This window comes from Eumetopias jubatus, unplaced genomic scaffold (genome assembly GCF_037043125.1).
Source record: "Eumetopias jubatus isolate StellerSeaLion01/CBP00866 unplaced genomic scaffold, mEumJub1_p1.0 scaffold_9, whole genome shotgun sequence".
Taxonomy (NCBI): Eukaryota; Metazoa; Chordata; class Mammalia; order Carnivora; family Otariidae; genus Eumetopias; species Eumetopias jubatus.
In genome coordinates this window covers 50943222-50962619 of record NW_028274815.1, presented here as the reverse complement: position 1 = coordinate 50962619, position 19398 = coordinate 50943222, and the positions used below count along the sequence as shown (strand labels likewise).

Below are 19398 nucleotides of genomic sequence, written 5' to 3'. Positions count from 1 at the left end.
TTTAAAAGGTCTTTCAGAGAACAAATTTTTCATTTGAATAAAGTCCAACTTAGCAATATTTCCCTTGATGGATCATGTTTTTGGTGTTGCATCCAAAAAGTTATAGCCATACCCAACGTAACTGAGATGTTCCCTTTTGCTATATTCTATAAGTTTTAAACACAAGTTTTGTGTTTTACATATAAGTCTATGATCTATTTTGAATTAATTTTTGTGAAAAGTGTAAGATCTGTAATAAAAGTAAAAGTCTAATAAGTGTAATAATCTGTCTAGATTATTTTTTCTTTTTGCATATGGATGTCCAGTTTATCCAAACAACGTTTATTAAAAAGACTTTCCTTTCTCCATTAAATTGACTTTACTCCCCATCAACATTCAGTTGACTATATCAGTGTGCGTCTATTTCTGGGCCCCCTATTCTGTTTCTTTGATCTATTATCTACTCTTTTGCCAATAGCACATTGTCTTGATTACTGTCGCTTTATAGTAAGTCTTAAAGTAAGGTACTGTCAGTCCTCCAACACTGTTCTTCTTCAATATTGTATTGGCTATTCTGGGTGTTTTGCCTCTCCATACATACTAAGAATCAATTTGTCAATATTCACAAAATGATCTGCAGGGATTTGGATTGAAATTGCATTGAATTTATAAATCCACTTGAGAAGAACTGGTATTTTGATAAAATTTTAAGTCTTCCTATACATGAACATAGAACATATTTCCCTTTATTTAGATCTTTTTTCTTTGATTTCTTTTCATCAGAATTTTATAAATTTACTCATGTAGATTTTGTTTACTTGCTAAATTTAAACCTATTTCTCTCTTGTTTGATGTTAATGTAAATGGCACTGTATTTTTAATTGCAAATTGATGGTTTCCTTTGCTGTGCTGGTATAAAAGAGAAAGCAAATGACTTCTGTATATTAACCTTGTATCCTCAGCCTTGCTATATGCACTTATTACTTCTAGTGGTTTTTTTGTTAAACTTTTCATATTTTCTACTTAGACACAATCATGTCATCTATAAACAAACCCCTACCTTCCCAATCTGTAAGTATTTTCTTTTCTGTCTTATTGGATGTTGAACAGGAGTGGTATGAAGGGACATCCTTGTGCTTTTCCTGATTTTAGCAGGAAAACGTCTAGTTTCTCATCATCATGTATGATGTTAGCTGTAGGACTTTCATAGATGTTCTTTGTCAAGTTGAGGAAGTTCTCCCTCTATTCTAGGTTTGCTGAGAGCACCTACTGTTATGACTATAATTCTTCTTTAGCCCATTGATGCGATGCATCACACTGATTTCTGAATGTTAAATGAGTCTTGCAGACCAAGAAAATCCCAGGGTCATAGGGTATAATTCTTCTAATGCTTTGTTGGATTGGGTTTGCTAATATTTTGTTGAGAATTTTTTTATCTATGTTCATGAGAGATACTAGCCTGTAGATTTTCTTTCCTGTAATGTCTGGTTGGTATTACATTAATGCTGGCCTCATACAACGAGTGAGGAAGTATTCCACTGCTTCTATTTTCTAGAAAATATTGTGGAAGAATGGTGTAGGGGGCCTGGGTGGCTCAGTCGTTAAGCGTCTGCCTTCAGCTCAGGTCATGATCCCAGGGTCCTGGGATCGAGCCCCGCATCGGGCTCCCTGCTCAGCGGGAAGCCTGCTTCTCCCTCTCCCTCTGTCTGCAGCTCCCCCTGCTTGTACTCTGTTTCTCGCTCTCTCTCTCTCTCAATAAATAAAATCTTTAAAAAAAAAAATATCTATTAAAAAAAAAGAGAATGGTGTAATGTCTTCCTCAAATATTTGGAAGAACTTTTTTCAGCTTTATTAGGGTACAACTGACAAAACTGTAAGATATTTAAAATATACAACACAATGAGTAGATATAGGTATACACTGTAAGAGGATTTCCTACATCGAATTAATTAACACATCCAAACCCATCACACTTTTTTGGGGGGGCGTGAGAACATTTAAGCTCTACTCTCTTACCAAATTTCATTTATATAATACAGTGTTATCAACTATAGTCACCATGTTACATATTAGATACTCAGACCTATTCCTTACAGTTGAGTATTTATACCCTTTGATCAACCTCTCCCTTTTTCCCTCACCTCTCAGCCCCTGGCAACAACTTTTCTATTCTCTGTTTCCATGAGTTCAACTATTTTCTTAGATTCCACATATAACTGATACCATGCAGTTTTGTCATTGTCTGTCTGGCATATTTTCACTTAGCAGAATGCCTTATAGGTTTATCCATGTTGTTGCAAATGACAGGATTTCCTTTTCTTTTAAAGTTGGATGATATTCCATTGTGTATATGATGTGTTGTGTGTGAGTATGCATATATAATATCTTTATCCATCCACCCACTGATGGACAATTAGGTTGTTTCCGTATCTTGGCTATTGTGAATAATGCTGGAATGAACACAGAAGTATAGATAAGTCTTCAAGATGATGATTTCAATTTCTCTGGACACACACCAAGAAATTACGTATGGATTGCTGGATGATATGATACCTCTATTAAACTGTCTTCCATAGAGGTCGTAACCAGTTTACATGCTCATCAAGAGTGTACAAGAGTTCCCTTTTCTGAGGCACCTGAGAGGCTCAGTCATTAAGCGTCTGCCTTCGGCTCAGGTCATGACCCCAGGGTCCTGGGATCGAGCCCCGCATTGGGCTCCCTGCTCCACAGGAAGCCTGCTTCTCCCTCTCCCACTCCCTCTGCTTGTGTTCCCTCTTTCGCTGTGTCTCTGTCAAATAAATAAGCACAATCTTAAAAAAAAAAAGAGTTCCCTTTTCTCCACATTCTTGTCAGCATTTATCTTTTGTCTTTTTAACAGGTGTGAGGTAATATTTCACTGTGGTTTTGATTTGCATTTCCTTGATGGTTGGTGATGCTGAACACCTTTGCATGTATCTGTTGACTATTTCTATGTCTTCTTTGGAAAAATACCTATTCACATCCTTTGTTCATTTTCTACTTGGGTTATTTGGGTTTTTTGCTATTGATTTGTATGAGTTCCTTGTATAATTTGGATACCAAACCCCTATTGGGATTTGTGGTTTGCAAATATTTTCTCACACTCCATTGGTTGCCTTTTCATTTTGTTGATGGTTTCCTTTGCTGTGCAGAAGAGTTGTAGCTTGATGTAGTCCCATTTGTTCGTATTTGCTTTTGTTGCCTTTGCTTTGGTGTCAAATACAAAAAAAAAAAAAAAAATCAATGACAAGATTAATGTCAAACAGCTTACCCACTATGTTTTCTTCTAGGAGTTTAGTGGTTCAGTCTTAGGTTCAAGTCTTTATTTTGAGTTGATTTTAGTGGATGATATAATTCTTTTGTATGTGGCTGTCCAGTTTTCCCAACACCATTTATTGAAGAGACTATCCTATCCCCATTTTGTGCATTCTTAGCTCCTTTGTTGTAAACTAATTGAGCATATATGCATTTACTTCCGGGCTCTCTGTTCTGTTCCATTGATCCATGTGTCTGTTTTTATGTCAGTACCATACTGTTTTGATTATTATAGGTTTGTAATAAAATTTGACATCAGCAAGCATGATGCCTCCAGCTTTGTTCTTTCTCGAGATTACTTTGGCTTTTCAAAGTCTTTTGTAGTTCCATTCAATTTTTAATATTGTTTTTTCTATTTCTGTAAAAAATACCAATGGTATTTTAATAGTGACTGTATTGAATCTGTAGATTACTTGAGTAGTATGGACATTTTAACAATGATAGTTCTTTCAAAACCATGAACATGGACTATCTTTTCATTTACTTGTGTCTTCTTCAATTACTTTCAACTAGGCCTGGTGTTTTCTGTCTTAGAAGGCTATTAATTATTGATTCAATTTCTTCAATAGATATAAAGCTATTCAGATTATCTATTTCTCCTTGTGTGAGTTTTGGTAAACTATGTCTTTCAGTGAATTGATTCAATTCATGTCGGTTACCAAACTGTGGGTATAGAGCTGTTCATAATATTCCTATATTATTCTTTTAATGTCCATGGAATCAGTCGTGATAGTCCCTCTTTCATTTATGGTATTAATAATTTGAGTTTTCCCTCTTTGATTCTTGGTTAGCTTGGCTCGAGGTTTATCAATTTTATTAATCTTTCTATTAACCAGCCTTTGGTTTCATTATTTATCTCTTTCAATTTTCTATAGCAAAACCATTCATTTCTGCTCTAATTTTTATTCTTTCCTTCTGATTACTTTGGATTTAATTTGCTCTTCTTTTTCTAGCTTCTTAAAATAGCTTAGATTATTGATTTTAGAAATTTCTTCCTGTCTGGAGCCCCTGGGTGGCTCAGTCAGTTAAGCATCTGTCTTCAGCTCAGGTAATGATCCCAGGGTCCTGGGATCGAGCCCCACATTGGGTTCCCTGCTCAGCGGGGAGTCTGCTTCTCCCTCTCCCTCTGCCCCCCACCCTACTCATGCGCTCTCTCTCCCTTTCTCTCTAAAATAAATAAATAAATAAATAAATCTTTTAAAAAAAGAAATTTCTTCTTCATATACAATTAATGCTATAAATTCCCTTCTAAGCACTGCTTTTGGTGATGCCACAAATTCTGATGTTGTATTTTATTTTCATTTAGTTTGAAATAATTTTTCTTTAAGATTTTATTTATTTATTTGAGAGAGAGTGTGCGAGAGCAAGCACAAGCAAGCAGAGGGAGAAGCAGGCTCCTCACTGAGCAAGAAGCCCACTATGGGACTTGATCCCAGGACCCTGGGATCATGACCTGAGCCAAAGGCAGACGCTTAACCAACTGAGCCACCCAGGCACCCCTAGTTTGAATTACTTTTTAATTTCTCTTTGAGATGTTTTCTTTGGCCCACATGTTATTTTTAAGTGTGTTGGTTAATCTCCAAATATTTGGGGATTTTAAAGCTATCCTTCTGTTATTTATCTCCACAGTTTAATTCCATGTGGAGAGAGTAAGTTTTATGTAATTTCTATTCTTTAAAATTTGTTAAGATGTGTTTATTAGTCAGAATATGGTCTGTTTTGGCGAATGCTCTTGTGAGCTTGAGAGGAATGTGTATTCCACTGTTGTTAGATGAACTATTCTATAAGTGTCAATTTGATCCAGTTGATTAATAGTACCATTCAGTTCAACTATAGCCTTTTTGATATTCTGCCTGCTGGATCTGTCAATTTCTGCCCCCCTGGATTTGTCAATTACTGATAGATGGGTTCACCAAGATATTTTATCAGGAAGAGTATTTATATAAAATACCATTTTAGTATCTTTTAAATACTCATGTATTTTTTCTCATTTGATCTATTAAAGAAGTGGACAATTTTATTTATTATTATTTTTAAGATTTTATTTATTTATTTGACAGAGAGAGAAGGAGTGAGAGAGGGAACACAAGCAGGGGGAGTGGGAGAGGGAGAAGCAGGCTTCCCGCAGAGCAGGACCCTGGGATCATGACCTGAGCTGAAGGCAGACGCTTAACCGACTGAGCCACCCAGGCGCCCCAAGAAGTGGACAATTTTAAATAATTTTCTAATACTAATCATCCTTGTATGCTTAATGTTACTTTTATTTCTACTTTTCATGTCCTTCTAGATTATGTTTGATAGTCTATTATTTATGATTTTTACTTCAGTATTTACATTTAATTGTTCAAATTACTGTCTGTGGCTTCTCTGATTTTTAAATTATTATGTTGACTTTGTAAAAATTAACTGAGACAGCTTCCTTTTCTTTTCTCTACAATCTGGAATAGTTTAAATTATAGAGAGGGCGCCTGGGTGGCTCAGTTGGTTAAGCGACTGCCTTCGGCTCAGGTCATGATCCTGGAGTCCCGGGATCGAGTCCCGCATCCGGCTCCTTGCTCAGCGGGGAGTCTGCTTCTCCCTCTGACCCTCTCCCCTCTCATGCTCTCTGTCTCATTCTCTCTCTCTCAAATAAATAAATAAAATCTTTAAAAATAAATAAATAAATAAATTATAGAGAAATTATCTGCTTCATGAAGATTTAAATAAGTTCACTGATAAAATCATATGGATCTTGCCCAAATTTAAGAAGTCTTTAATAACTTTTTAATTTCTTTCATAGTTATTAGTCAATTTTCTATATCTTCTTGAATCACTTTTTATCATAATTTTCTTATAGATTCTCAAATTTATTAGCACAGTTACACAAAGTATTCCAGGGTTTTTTTTTATATTCTAGGTATTTAATTTCTTTTGATTACGAATTTCAAGTGACTGTGATTTATTTATTCCTTCCTTTCTTCTTTCTCTTCTTTCCTTTCTTCCCTCCACCTTTCTTTCAATCCTTCCTTCCTTCTTTTTAACTAGGCAAGGTAAAATGATTATTTTTTAAAATGCAACATATCCAGAGAAAGACAAATACCGTATGATTTCACTCATATGTGGAATTTAAGAAACAAAACAGATGAACATAGGGGAAGGGAGGGAAAAATAAAATAAGACAAAAACAGAGAGGTAGGCAAACCATAAGAGACTCTTAACTATAGGAAACAAATTGAGGGTTGCTGGAGGGGAGGTGGGTGGGGAGATGGGGTGACTGGGTGACGGGCATTAAGGAGGGCACTTGATGGAATGAGCACTGGGTGTTGTATGCAACTGATGAATCACTAAATTCTACCTCTGAAACTAATAATATAGTATATATTAATTAAATTGAATTTAATAAAAAAATCTAATTTAAAAAATGCAACATATCCTTGCTTGAAATCTCTCAGACTTTAGTAGGATAAAATCCAAATTATCTATCAATACAAAACAACGTGCTTCACAAGTTGGCATGTAACTACTTCTCTATCTCACTGCTACCACCCTCTTATTCTACACTGAATATGTCTGGTTTTATTGTATTCTTTCATCTTTTTTTTAATGACTTTATTTATTTGAGAGAGCGCATGAACAGGAGGCAAGGAGGGAAGCAGACACCCTGCTGAGCAGGGAGCCCGATGTGGGGCTCGATCCTAGGACCCTGGGATCATGAGCTGAGCCGAAGGCAGATGCTTAACTGACTGAGCCACCCAGGCACCCTTTATTCTTTCATCTTTGTACATGAAGTTGCCTCTCCTAAAAATGTCCCTTACTCTGTCCTCAGCTTTTTCTCCACCTGGACACCTCCTGCTGGTCCCAAGACCATTTCATGTTGTGCCTTTTCTGGGAAGTCCTCCCTGAAGGTCTCAAAGCTGAGATAAGTATCCTCATCCTCTGTGGAGTTCTCCTCTCCTTGTAGACCTAGAAATGGTGATTTCCCTTAGAGCCTAATCCTCTCTATCTTATTTTCTATCTTTTTCTCTATCTACATTAATTTCCCAGAAGAAAGCCAGCCCCACGGCATTAAATACCATCTTTATATAGATGAATTCTAAATTTTTATTTCCAGCTATGACTTCGCCGTCAATTTAATATCTCTCTGCAAACAACTACTAAATGCCTGAAGCTTAATGTGTCCAAAATGGAAGTCTTGATTACCCTGCCTCTCCCCAAGTCTGTTATTCTCTCACTGTTCCCCATCTCTCAGAATAGCACCACTATTCATCCAGTTTGCTTAGTTCAAACATCTTGGGAGTTACCCTTGCCTCCACACTTTCTCTTATAACCCCATCCCCAATCTAGCAGTAAAATTTGCCATCTCTACCTTCAAAAATATTTCTTACTGCTTTCATCTTACCACAGTTGCCCAAAAAAGCATTATCTCTTACCTAGATTACTGCAATAACATCCAAATTAACGAACCCTCTTCTTCCACTCTTCCTGACCTACAGCATATTTATTTTCCACACGGCAACCAGTGTTACCCATTAATATATAAATCAGATTATCGCCACCACTCCCAATTTTCTAATGGCCTTACATTTCAATTCAGAATAAAATCCTAAGTATTAACTGTGGCCTACAAGGCCAGAAAACATCTGACTCCTGACTATCTCATTTGTTACCACTTTTACCTCCAACGATAGATACATCACTGCCAGACTAAACCCCTATCTACTATTGTACTGTTCCCTCTGAATGGAAAGTCTATCTATCTGAAATCCAAATGATTCTATTTCTCATTTCATTCAGGTCATTTATTTTTCTTCTAAGTTCTTGTCATTACCTGAGATTAAATGAGATTTTTTTGTTTATCATCTATCGTCCCCAGCACAATATAAACTCTGTAAAGTCAGGAGACTTGTTTATAAAGTTCATACCTATAAATTGACTGGTATGCAGTAGATGCTTCATAAAAACTTGTAGAATCGATGAGGGATTAAATGTATTTATGGTATTATTCGAGCGTTTTTTACATAGATCTTTACAGAAGTTACAGTGCCTGTCCTCCCTGCAGATCATACACTCTAAATCCAATGACTAAGTATGTTTTCTCTCTCTACCAAAGAACCTACCAGATTGTTGCATAGTAGGTACACAAACAACACTTGTGATGGAGTAAATTAATAAATACCCCATTCTATTTTGTAAGAGAATAAGGGAATTCTTATGAACAAGGAAAGCTAAGAATGCCAGCTTAATTTAGTCACATATGGCAGAAACAAGAGGCAATTCTGCAGGAAAATACCTTGAAGACCTTCTGATTATTTTTGCCCCTTTTTTAGCATAAAGGTTTCCATCTGCAAGGGAAAGTTTTTCTGGAAACAGTAGCTTAGGAAAATACACAACATGTAGCTGTTATAATTGCCATGTTTATACTGAGTTCTGGGGTAGTTGGTCTGAAACAGTCCTGGTAAAAATAAACTTTCAATGTGTTTTAAGCAATCAGTGTTTCCAATAAGCACTTGTCAACATGACCTTTAGTGGTCTCCAGAACTTCTCCTTTACTAAGTATTTAACTGGCTACTCAACTCCTATGGCTTCCTGTCTGCCTTTAATTTTCCCTCAGCAATTTTAATGCTGGAGCAACAACAAACTACACAAGCCATCCTTTAGGAGGATTTCTGATCATAATTTGAAAACCCCTTGAAATAAGAAAATTGTGGTGGGTTAAGGGAAGAGTAGCAGTACATACTATATATATATATATTCCTCATATGAGAGACAAGTATAAATGAACCTCACATTTTAACTCCCTTAATCCCTCTTTTCTGGTGAGCATTAAACTACAGTCCCTCCCACATTTTCTTTCCTGGAGAAGTTTTGGCTTCCACAGTAAATCAAGTGGAAATATTGTTGATGAAATTATTGCCCATGCTCCATAATAATACTAATATTTAATAGTAATTATAATTCCTGTTAACCTGTCCAAGGTAATCCTAAAGTTCTTAAAGCTCTTATACTCATTCTTGGGTCTTTATTAGACAAATCTTTTCTTCACTAGAAGAGTTTCAATATTAATATAATGAGACATTATTAAAAAGTTTACAAGTAATAATACCAATATAATACAATGTATAATAAAAAAATTTTTAGGTAATTTGAAACAATCCATAGTGACATCATGAATGTGTAATTCATCTGTAATTAGCTGACCTAATCACATATGTACATAAAGAATATTTTGTGAACATCTCAGTTTTTTTCAGCTTTATTGAGATATGGTTGAAAATAAAATTATATTTAAAATGCACAGGGGCACCTGAGTGGCTCAATTAGTTAAGCGTCTGCCTTTGGCTCAGGTCATCGTCCCAGGGTCCTGAGATCGAGTCCCACATCGGGCTCCTTGCCCAGTGGGGAGCCTGTTTCTGCCTCTGCCTTCTGCTCCCCTCCTTGTGCTCTCTCTCATTCTTTCTCTCTGACAAATAATTTTTAAAAGTAAAAATAAAAAAATAAAAGGATTATGTTTATTTGATATATATATTATGAAAAGTCTCATCATCTACTTAATATTCATTACCTTGCATACTTTTTTTGTGTGAGAACACTTAAGTTATATTCTCTTAGAAAATTTCAATTATACAATACAGTATTATCAATTATAGTTATCATGTTTTCCATTAGATCCTCAAATCTTACTCATACCTGAAAGTTTGTACCCCTTTACCAATTTCTATTTCCCCCACCCTCCAGGCCATGGCAACCACTTCTCTCTTCTGTTTCTGTGAGCTTGACCTTTTTTTTTTTTAAGATTCCACATATACATGATACCATGCAGTATTTGTCCAGCTCTGTCTAGTTTATTTCACTTAGCGTAATGCCCTCAAAGTCCATCCATAATTGTCACAAATGACAGAATTTCCTTATTTTTCTTGGTTGAATAATATTCCATTGTGTATATACGTACTACATTTCCTTTACCCATTCATCTGTTGAGAAACACTTAGGTTGTTTGCATATCTTCGCTATTGGGAATAATGATGCAATAAACATGGACGTATAGATATCTCTTCAAGATAATGATTTTTATTTCTTTGGATATATACCCAGAAGTGGGATTGCTGGGTCATACAGTAGTTTTGTTTTTAATTTCTTGAGTAATCTCCACACTGTTTCCCATAGAGACTATACCAGTTTACATACCCATCGACAGCACCTTTTTCCTACATCTTTGTAAGCATTTGTTCTCTCTTGTCTTTTTGATGATAGCTATTCTAACAGGTATTGAGGTGATAGCTCATTGTGGTTTTTGACTGGCACCTCCTTGATGATTAGTGTTGTAAACATCTTTTCATGTACCTGTTGGCCATTTGTATGTCTTCTTTAGAAAATGTCTATTCAGTTCCTCTGCCCCCTTTTAGTTGGATTATTTGGGTTTTTGCTACTGAGTTGTATGAGTCATTTATACATTTTGGATAGTAACCCCTTATCAGATATATGATTTGGAAATATTTTCTCTCATTCCATCAGTTGCTCTTGTGTTTTGTTGATGGGTTTCCTTTGCTGTGCAGAAGCTTTTTATATTAATGTAGTCCTAATTACTTATTTTTGCTTTTGTTGCCTTTACTTTGGTATTAAATTAAAAACTCAATGCCAACACCAGTGTCAAGGAGTTCACACACCATTTTTTCTTCTAGAAGTTCTATAATTTCAGATCTTACATTCAAATCTTTAATCCATTTTGAGTTGGATATTTTGTATGGTGTAAAAATGGGGGTCCAGTTTCATGCTTTTGCATGTGGTTGTCCATTTATTGAAGAGACTATTCTTTCCTCACTGGGTATTCTTGTGTATACACCTCTGTTGTAAATTAATGTGACTATATACATATATACACGGGTTTATTTCTGGGCTCTCTGTTCTGTTCCATTGATCTATGCATACGTGTTTATGTTAGTACCATACTATTTTGATGACTACAGCTTTAAAATATAATTTGGAATCAGTAAGTGTGATGCTGCCTGCTTTGTTCTTCTTTCTGAAGATAGCTTTGGCTATGCGGGTCCTTTCTTATTTCATTTCTTGTAACAGAAAAAGAGGAGATCTTACTAACAGTTTTTATCTCATAAAATACAATAAGCAGTTATGAATCAAATTTAATTTCTTGTCTTAAATCTCGTTTCAAGGGAAGGTACCAATAAATAGGGAAAGAGGATAAAAGGATAGGAAAAAGTAGACACCAGGGGGTATAAATCACGATTTCAACTCTACAACTTTATATCTAATTAATATCAACCTCTAGATTTCAAAAGGATGAAAAAGATTTCATTCAAAACTAAAGCAATCAAATAATAACAATAATAACAAAAACCCAAAACATACAGGTTGGCCTTTACATCGGAATCTACCATTTTAGTATTTAAGATGTTACCCTATTACTTTTTCTGCTTAATATTTATTTAAAGCTAACATGGCAATATAAAGGAGTTTCCTAAGGCTCTTTTAAATTAAGTCATTTACTTTCCAGAAACTCTCTATCAACCTGTCTTTTGCTCTACAATAGTGTCATTTTTCCCGTTTGGTCAAAATCTAAATCAAAATAGTGCTGGCAAAGGAATGGGATCTGGCCATTTGCAAAGACGTGGATGGAACTGGAGGGTGTTATGCTGAGTGAAATAGTCAATCAGAGAAAGACATGTATCATATGACCTCACTGATATGAGGAATTCTTAATCTCAGGAAACAAACTGAGGGTTGCTGGAGTGGTGGGGGGTGGGAGGGATGGGGTGGCTGGGTGATAGGCATTTGCAATATATGTTAAGGGAAAAAAAAAAAGAAGCAGCTAGCAGGAGGGGAAGAATGAAGGGGGGGAAATCGGAGGGGGAGATGAACCTTGAGAGACGATGGACTCCAAAAAACAAACTGAGGGTTCTAGAGGGGAGGAGGGTGGGGGGATGGGTTAGCCTGGTGATGGGTATTAAGGAGGGCACGTTCTGCGTGGAGCACTGGGTGTTATGCACAAACAATGAATCATGGAACACTACATCAAAAACTAATGATGTAATGTATGGTGATTAACATAACAATTAAAAATTTTTAAAAAAACTAATGCTGGCACCTTGTGAAATGATTATAAAATTGCTAACGACAATAGTAAGGGACAGAAATTCCTCACTAAAAAGTAAGGTCAAAAAAACTGGACACAGGACAGAGAGAAGCAAGAACAGCTAATTTAAAAAATTTAATTGATGTTGATTTCGGTTATAACCACTATTATCTAGACCATACTTAAGAACTCTTGACTAAGATGGGGGCCAACTGAGGAAATAGTCATTTTCAAGTACAAAATACAGAAAGATTTAGTGGAGAGAGTTGTAGACATTTTTAAATCTAAACATCTAGAAAGTAGCACTGGTATTTGTTTTTCTAAGGAAATCATAAGCACTTATTCTCAAAACCATGTTGTGAATCACACTACTATGCATCTTGGGAGAAACAAAGCCATTTAGGTAGAATGCCCCAGACTATGCACACCAGAAGCCATAGGGCCTTCTCACCTTAAAAGTTGTGGTGCCATAGAGCTTGGTGGTGTGGACTGTCTCTGGAAGCACATTAGTGATGTTGGTGATGAATTCTTCCAAGTACTTACAGGATTTCTCCAAGTGTGTGGTATTGATGATAATCTGGACAAGCTAGAAAATAACAAGCACAGGTAAGAGTCACTTGACTATTCACCTTACAACGAATGGCTCAATATGAAATCTGCTGGTAGAAGAAAAACAAGAGGCAGAGTAGCAGGGGCCATATATATTCTACAGAGGTTTTGTTAGAGCGTGGGCTTAGGCCATACTCCCTCCGAAGCCTTCCCTGACTCCCAGAAGAGCACTTGTCACTCTATTTTAAACATATGTCTTCTTCTGTTTAAGAGACTAGACTTAGAACAAACACTGCTACTGTGGTTATTTTTTAAGATTTTTTAATTTATTTTTAAACAGAGAGAGAGACAGCGAGAGAGGGAACACAGCAGGGAGAGTGGGAGAGGGAGAAGCAGGCTTACCACCGAGCAGGGAGCCTGATGTGGGGCTTGATCCCAGGACCCTGGGACCATGACCTGAGCGGAAGGCAGACGCTTAACGACTGAGCCACCCAGGAGCCCAAAAATTGCTACTGTTTAGCACAGTGCCTGGCAATAAATAATTGCCAAATGAATTAAGTAAATGAACTCCCGCAGAAAGAACAAGAATAATTGAAATGGCAAGAAGAAGTTTCAAAATTAGGCATAAGGAACAGTGAGATGTTGGAATAGATTTCAGATATTAACAAACTACATTAGCTTATGGAAGAAATAACATGGGCATTATGGTCAGAGAAATCAGTGAATTAACTACTTACAAATTATTAATCTGGAGAAAGTTTCTTAACTTCTCTAAGTGTTTCTTTATCTGCAAACTGTTAATAGTAATTTCTAACTCACACAGTTATTTTGAGGATTAAATATCCTTTTGTCACTACTACTTTCCTTTTCTAGCAAGAGCGATCCTTAAAAACAACAGTACCGGTAAGATAAAAAGTCATCTATAAATAACTGTGCGAGGAGGATGAAAAAGAACGACTCTCATTGTCAGGATAGAATTCCAGTTTGCATCACTAGCCATCAGGGAAATACAAATCAAAACCACAATGAGATACCACCTTATACCAGTTAGAATGGCAAAAATTAACAAAACAGGAAACAACAAATGTTGGCAAGGATGTGGAGAAAGGGAACCCTCTTACACTGTTAGTACAGCCACTCTGGAAAACAGTATGGAGGTTCCTCAAGATGTTAAGAATAGAGCTACCCTACGACCCAGCAATTGCACTACTGGGTATTTACCCCAAAGATACAGACTTAGTGAAAAGAAGGGGCACATGCACCCCAAAGTTCATAGCAGCAATGTCCACAATAGCCAACTGTGGAAGGAGTCAAGATGCCCTTCAACAGATGAATGGATAAAGAAGATGTGGTACATATACACAGGGAGTATTATTCAGCCATCAGAAACAATGAATACCCACCATTTGCATCAACATGGATGGAACTGGAGGGGATTATGTTAAGTGAAGTAAGTCAAACGCAGAAAGACAATTATCATATGGTTTCACTCATATGCAGAACATAAGCAATAGCATGGAGGACCATAGGGGAAGGGAGGGAAATCCAAAGGGGGAGAAATCAGAGAGGGAGATGAACCGTGAGAAATTATGGACCCCAAGAAACATTATGGGGGTTTCAGAGGAGAGGTGGATGGGGGGGAGGGGGTAACAGGGTGATGGGTATTGAGGGGGGCACGTGCTGTGATGAGCACTGGGTGTTATACTGAACTAATGAATCAGTGAACACTGCCTCAAGGACTAATTATGTACTACACAGTGGCTAACTGAACATAATAAAAACAAACAAACAAACAAAACACTGACTTCCAGATGACTAGAAATAGTCACAGGGTCTCAAGAAATCAGAGCACCCAGGACAGCCCTTCCTTTACAAGTATGTTTTCTTGAGTAAGAAGTAACTTTCTCAGTGTGACGTTAATCCTTTCTCTCTCTCTCTCTCCCCCCCGACAATAACATGGACAAACAGTAATTATTATAGTGACAGAGGTAAACATGGCTAAGGAGATTAAGCATAATTATTCTGACTATGTAAAAAGTGAAAAGGACCCTATTTTATGTTAACAAATCAATTTAGAAAAAAAGAATTAAAGTTTGCAAAGTAGTTCACAATATATTTTCTTACATTGTCTTCCCAGCAACCTGGAAAACTAAGTTAAGTGGGCATAATTATTGCTTCTCTTTTACTAAAACAGAAACAAAAATGAAATGATTTTCTTTAGATCACAGAACCTAAATGGAATTACGACTCAATCCAAGTCCTCCACCTTCAAATTACGGACTCATCGAAATGACTTCTGACAGAGACTTTTGGCATAAACATAAAAATGGCGGCTGTGGAGTGCTGTACGCTTTGGTACAAGAGGCTGAAATACCAGATTCCGGGTCTGCCATCAACTAGACCTCTCCAAGCTTTGATTCTACTCCATGTAAAAAATAAATCTAAATTTCAAAAAGGAGGGGTACCTAATTACTTATTTCAACTATGAAAACTGTTCACATTTCCCAGAGTCTAAAAGAAATACAAAGAGAAAATGGAATAGAACCTTTTTTTGTTTCTCTTTCCCACATCTTTAACTTTTTATTTCCACAAGAATGTGTGTGGTGGTGGGGCTGTGGCACGCGGGGAGTTTGCGTGTATAAGGCTATGTATGAACTTAGGTCTTCCCTCAGTGAGAGAGGCAGCCAGGAGAGTGGATAGATGACACAAAGGGAAATTGGAAGTGAAGATGAAGGTGGGGGGTAATACACATTTTACAATCAAATGGTACTTCAAAACAATGCTTAAAAGCTGGAATTATACTTGAGTAGAAGTCATTGTGTTATACTGTGGAATATTAAACAAAAATATTAATAGGATTATAATCAGAAAGTACACTCTCATCTCCCCAACAGCAAACCAGCACAGAGCTAAAGCACACTGTTCATTCTCAAAAAATACATGTCAAAGCATAATGACAATGCTTTAGTAATAGATTGGACTAAGGAAAAAGGTACCTTCTACTCCCCAAGAATCAGCTGGAAAAATGTGACGAAAATGTCTACTTTTGAAACATGAGGACAAAGGGCAGAAAACCAGAGAGGCAGTTCCAAAAAAAAAAAAAAAAATTAAAAGTTAGGGCAACAATAGGACTAGATCTTTGTATTATTCCCCACAACTCATCAGACAAGTTCATATTCCTCACTAAGCCCCTTCCCTTCATTCTACAGTTTGAATTTGGAGACTTGAGTTTTGGACACAGATACTCTTTCTACAAAATTACCCAAAACATCAGACTTTTAACTGTACAGTGCTCTAGGAAAAAACAGCTACCAAAATAAGCAATTCATCACACTCTTCCTTTTAACATGTTTCTCCCTCAGAGAAAGACTAAAATCATTTTAAAAATTTAAATTGTCTAAATTAAATCACTCCTCTTCCTGAGTGGGAAGGTGGCTACTGGCAAGATTGTCTTGATGTATAAGTCAGAAAAGTAAGAGAGTTAATTTGGAGAAATGAAGAATTTCTATTTTAAAGTCAGCATTACCTATGGGGAACACATTCAATCTATCAAAAGAAATCCTAATAATAAGGAGGAATCATGTCATGTTATCGAAATAAAAAACAGTGGCAGTCAAAGAGAAAATTGTCCTGTTTTGCAGGATATTGGCAGTTTAAAAAAAAAAAAAGGAGGCGGCTTCACTGGGTACAGTAGTAATTTCCCTTGACTTTTTAAAGATCTGTCAACACAGAAGATCACCATGAATTACATCAATTGGCTGTCAGTCACTTTTGAAATGTTTCATTGCTGAGCATAGAATAGACTATTAAAACACTCTTGGATTACATTAGATACCATGTCATTTTCAAAGGGAATAATGTCTGTTAATGAGGTCTAAGTGATCTCTACTCCTGAATGACAGCTAACCAAAATCCTTACAAGGGCATTTACAAATGTAAAGCCAGATACTGTGGGGATAATTCTGAACTTAAGGATGCAACGAAGCAATTTCAGATATCAACTTCCATCAGAGTTTTGAGCTCCTTTGATATTTTTAAACCTCACTTCCCACTCTCTTATAAAAATATATCACTGCAGCAATCCAAACTGTCCTTAACATTGTTTCAAGGACATGGTATTAGCAACAGATTAGGTATTGGTTATGCTTATATAAAGCAGAGTTCTGTGAGGACTGTCTGGAAAAAAAAAAAGAACACTATAAAGCAAGCAATCACCTCACAACTAAATGACAGGAGTCACTTAGGTTAAAAACCATTAAGAAGCAGAAAATTTTTCTGTCTCTCATTCCCAGTAGCAGAGAAAATCTAATGAGGACAGCACAGAGTAAACTGTGGAAGTCACCTATTACCTTATCTTGTTTCCCAAAGCAGAGAATTCAGGACACTGACACTCCAAAAGGACTAACCAAAGCAAGAAAATGAGAAGTCACGCTCCCTCTCCACACCCCCAATGCTTCTCCACTGTTGGATTTGCAAGAGGAAGAACTAAATAGCAGTGTTGGTTCTCATTCACAAAAATAAGATCTCCTAGGATTTCAAGGAATTTTTTTCTCCATTTCACCCCAGCAAAGATACAAAAAGCTGGGTCAACTACTCATTTTTTACCATCTCCAAAGCAAATGCCTAAAATACTGAAGTACTTGGAACTACTGGTTCCAAATTCATAGGTCTAGTACAAGGGTTATTTTTGACAAGACTTAATTATAAATAAAATGTTTTAATGTAATAGTAGCAATATCATTGCTGTTAACAGGGGACAGTGAACATTGTTATGTGGGAGATAAATAACAGGATAGAACCATGTGGTCATCAATCTAAATAATATCCAAAAGAAAGGTTGAATGCAAAGCATTGGTTATTTATTCAGGTCTCCTGGGGCACTATTATAAATATAATAAAAAATATATATAAATATTTAACATGTTTTCACTAATAGGAAATCTTAATTTCCTTAACTTTACCCTAAGAACCTACTACCTACTTTTCTTTTTTCTTTCTTCTCTCTTTCATCAATGAAGAACTCCTATGTGCCAAAGAATGAGAATACAGTTGTACACAATTATACACAAAACAGACAAAGTCCCTGGCCTTGTGGAAATTAAATGTAACCACATACACAGAGAAACATATACCATAATGTCAAGTAATAATTAGCCCTGGAAATAGAAGTGAAATAAGCAGTTACATGGTGATGGCAGGTCTCAGGATGGTCAAGGAAGGCCTCTTTAAGGAAGTGACATTTGAGTGGAGACTTAAATAAAGTGAAGGTGTATTATGTCTATCATCTATAATAAATACTTTTAAATCCAATTTATATCTTAAGTCTATCAATTCATTCTTCATAAAGATAAAGGATGTTTTTTGATTCATCTTAAAATTTTCTTTCAAACATAAGTAATTCTCTAATATTCTGAGATTAATAAATTGGTTTATTTCCTTTCCCTCTATGATATTGATGTTTTTAAATTAATGTAGTGAAAGAGCAAAGGTTTAGAACAAAAGAAATCTGGTTTCAAACCTTACTTCAAATCTTATTTTTTAAAAGAAAATTTTATCTTTCAAAACATCTCAAATCTCATTTCCAAGCTACCTACTGATTATGTGGCCTTAGGCAAAGTTACTATCTTTCATCATCTTATAATTGAGATAGTAACATCAATGTCATACCAAAGAAATAGTCAATATAGTGCCAGTTATTAAATATAAATACTAATATAAATATTAGGCATTAAGTATAGTATATACCAACTTCCTGAAAGCTATTACTGATATGGACTTACTTATTGTATCTCCAGCTAAATATGGCTTAAGAAAATATACAACCATTCTGACTAGTCTCACTTTAACTCCTATCCATTAGCCAAAGTGGGCACTTACGGCTACAAAATAACCACAGTATCGAGTACCAACCAAATCTCTTTTCCATACCCCCAGATATACTTTCCCTCTGCTTCAACCCCAACATTTGCTCTGGATCTCTACTTTCAGCTGAAGATCTATCTTTCACTGAGCAAACAGAGCATTTGGAGTCTGCCACCATAACATATGCCCAGCCACCACCATCTGCATCCACATACGATGAGCCTCATCTGTTCCCAGAGATGAACTTTACACCACCTAAAGCCAATCCCTTTGCTTGTGCATCAGATTCTAAAGTCTCTCTCCTCCTCAAGGACATTCCTCCAAAGATTCCCCCCTTTCTCCTCTGTCATCAACGTTTTGCTTTCTGCTGCATCATTCTCATCAGAAATAACATGCTGTTACTTCTCCTATTAAAAAACAAAATAAAAAACTTGTGCTTAATCCACTTCTCCTGCCAACTACCTCCTCATTTCCTTGTTTACCTTGGTAACAAAATTCCCTAAACAGTTGTCTTCTACTTGCTGTCTCCAATTCCACTCTTCCTGTTCTTTAAATTGTTTAAGTCAACACTTTATTTTAAAATGGTTTTATATTACAAAATCGTTGCA

At 36.2% G+C, this 19398-nt stretch overlaps 1 protein-coding gene across 4 annotated transcripts in view; it reads right to left on the bottom strand.

Moving 5' to 3' along the window:
• Window positions 1–19398, bottom strand: part of EXOC6B (exocyst complex component 6B) — a 609012-nt gene that overhangs the window by 262533 nt on the left and 327081 nt on the right. For all 4 annotated transcript variants that reach the window (XM_028116269.2, XM_088026464.1, XM_028116270.2 and 1 more), the window contains one exon: window positions 12831–12965. In XM_028116269.2, coding sequence (XP_027972070.1) covers window positions 12831–12965 — 135 coding nt within the window. The remainder of the gene's footprint in view (window positions 1–12830; window positions 12966–19398) is intronic.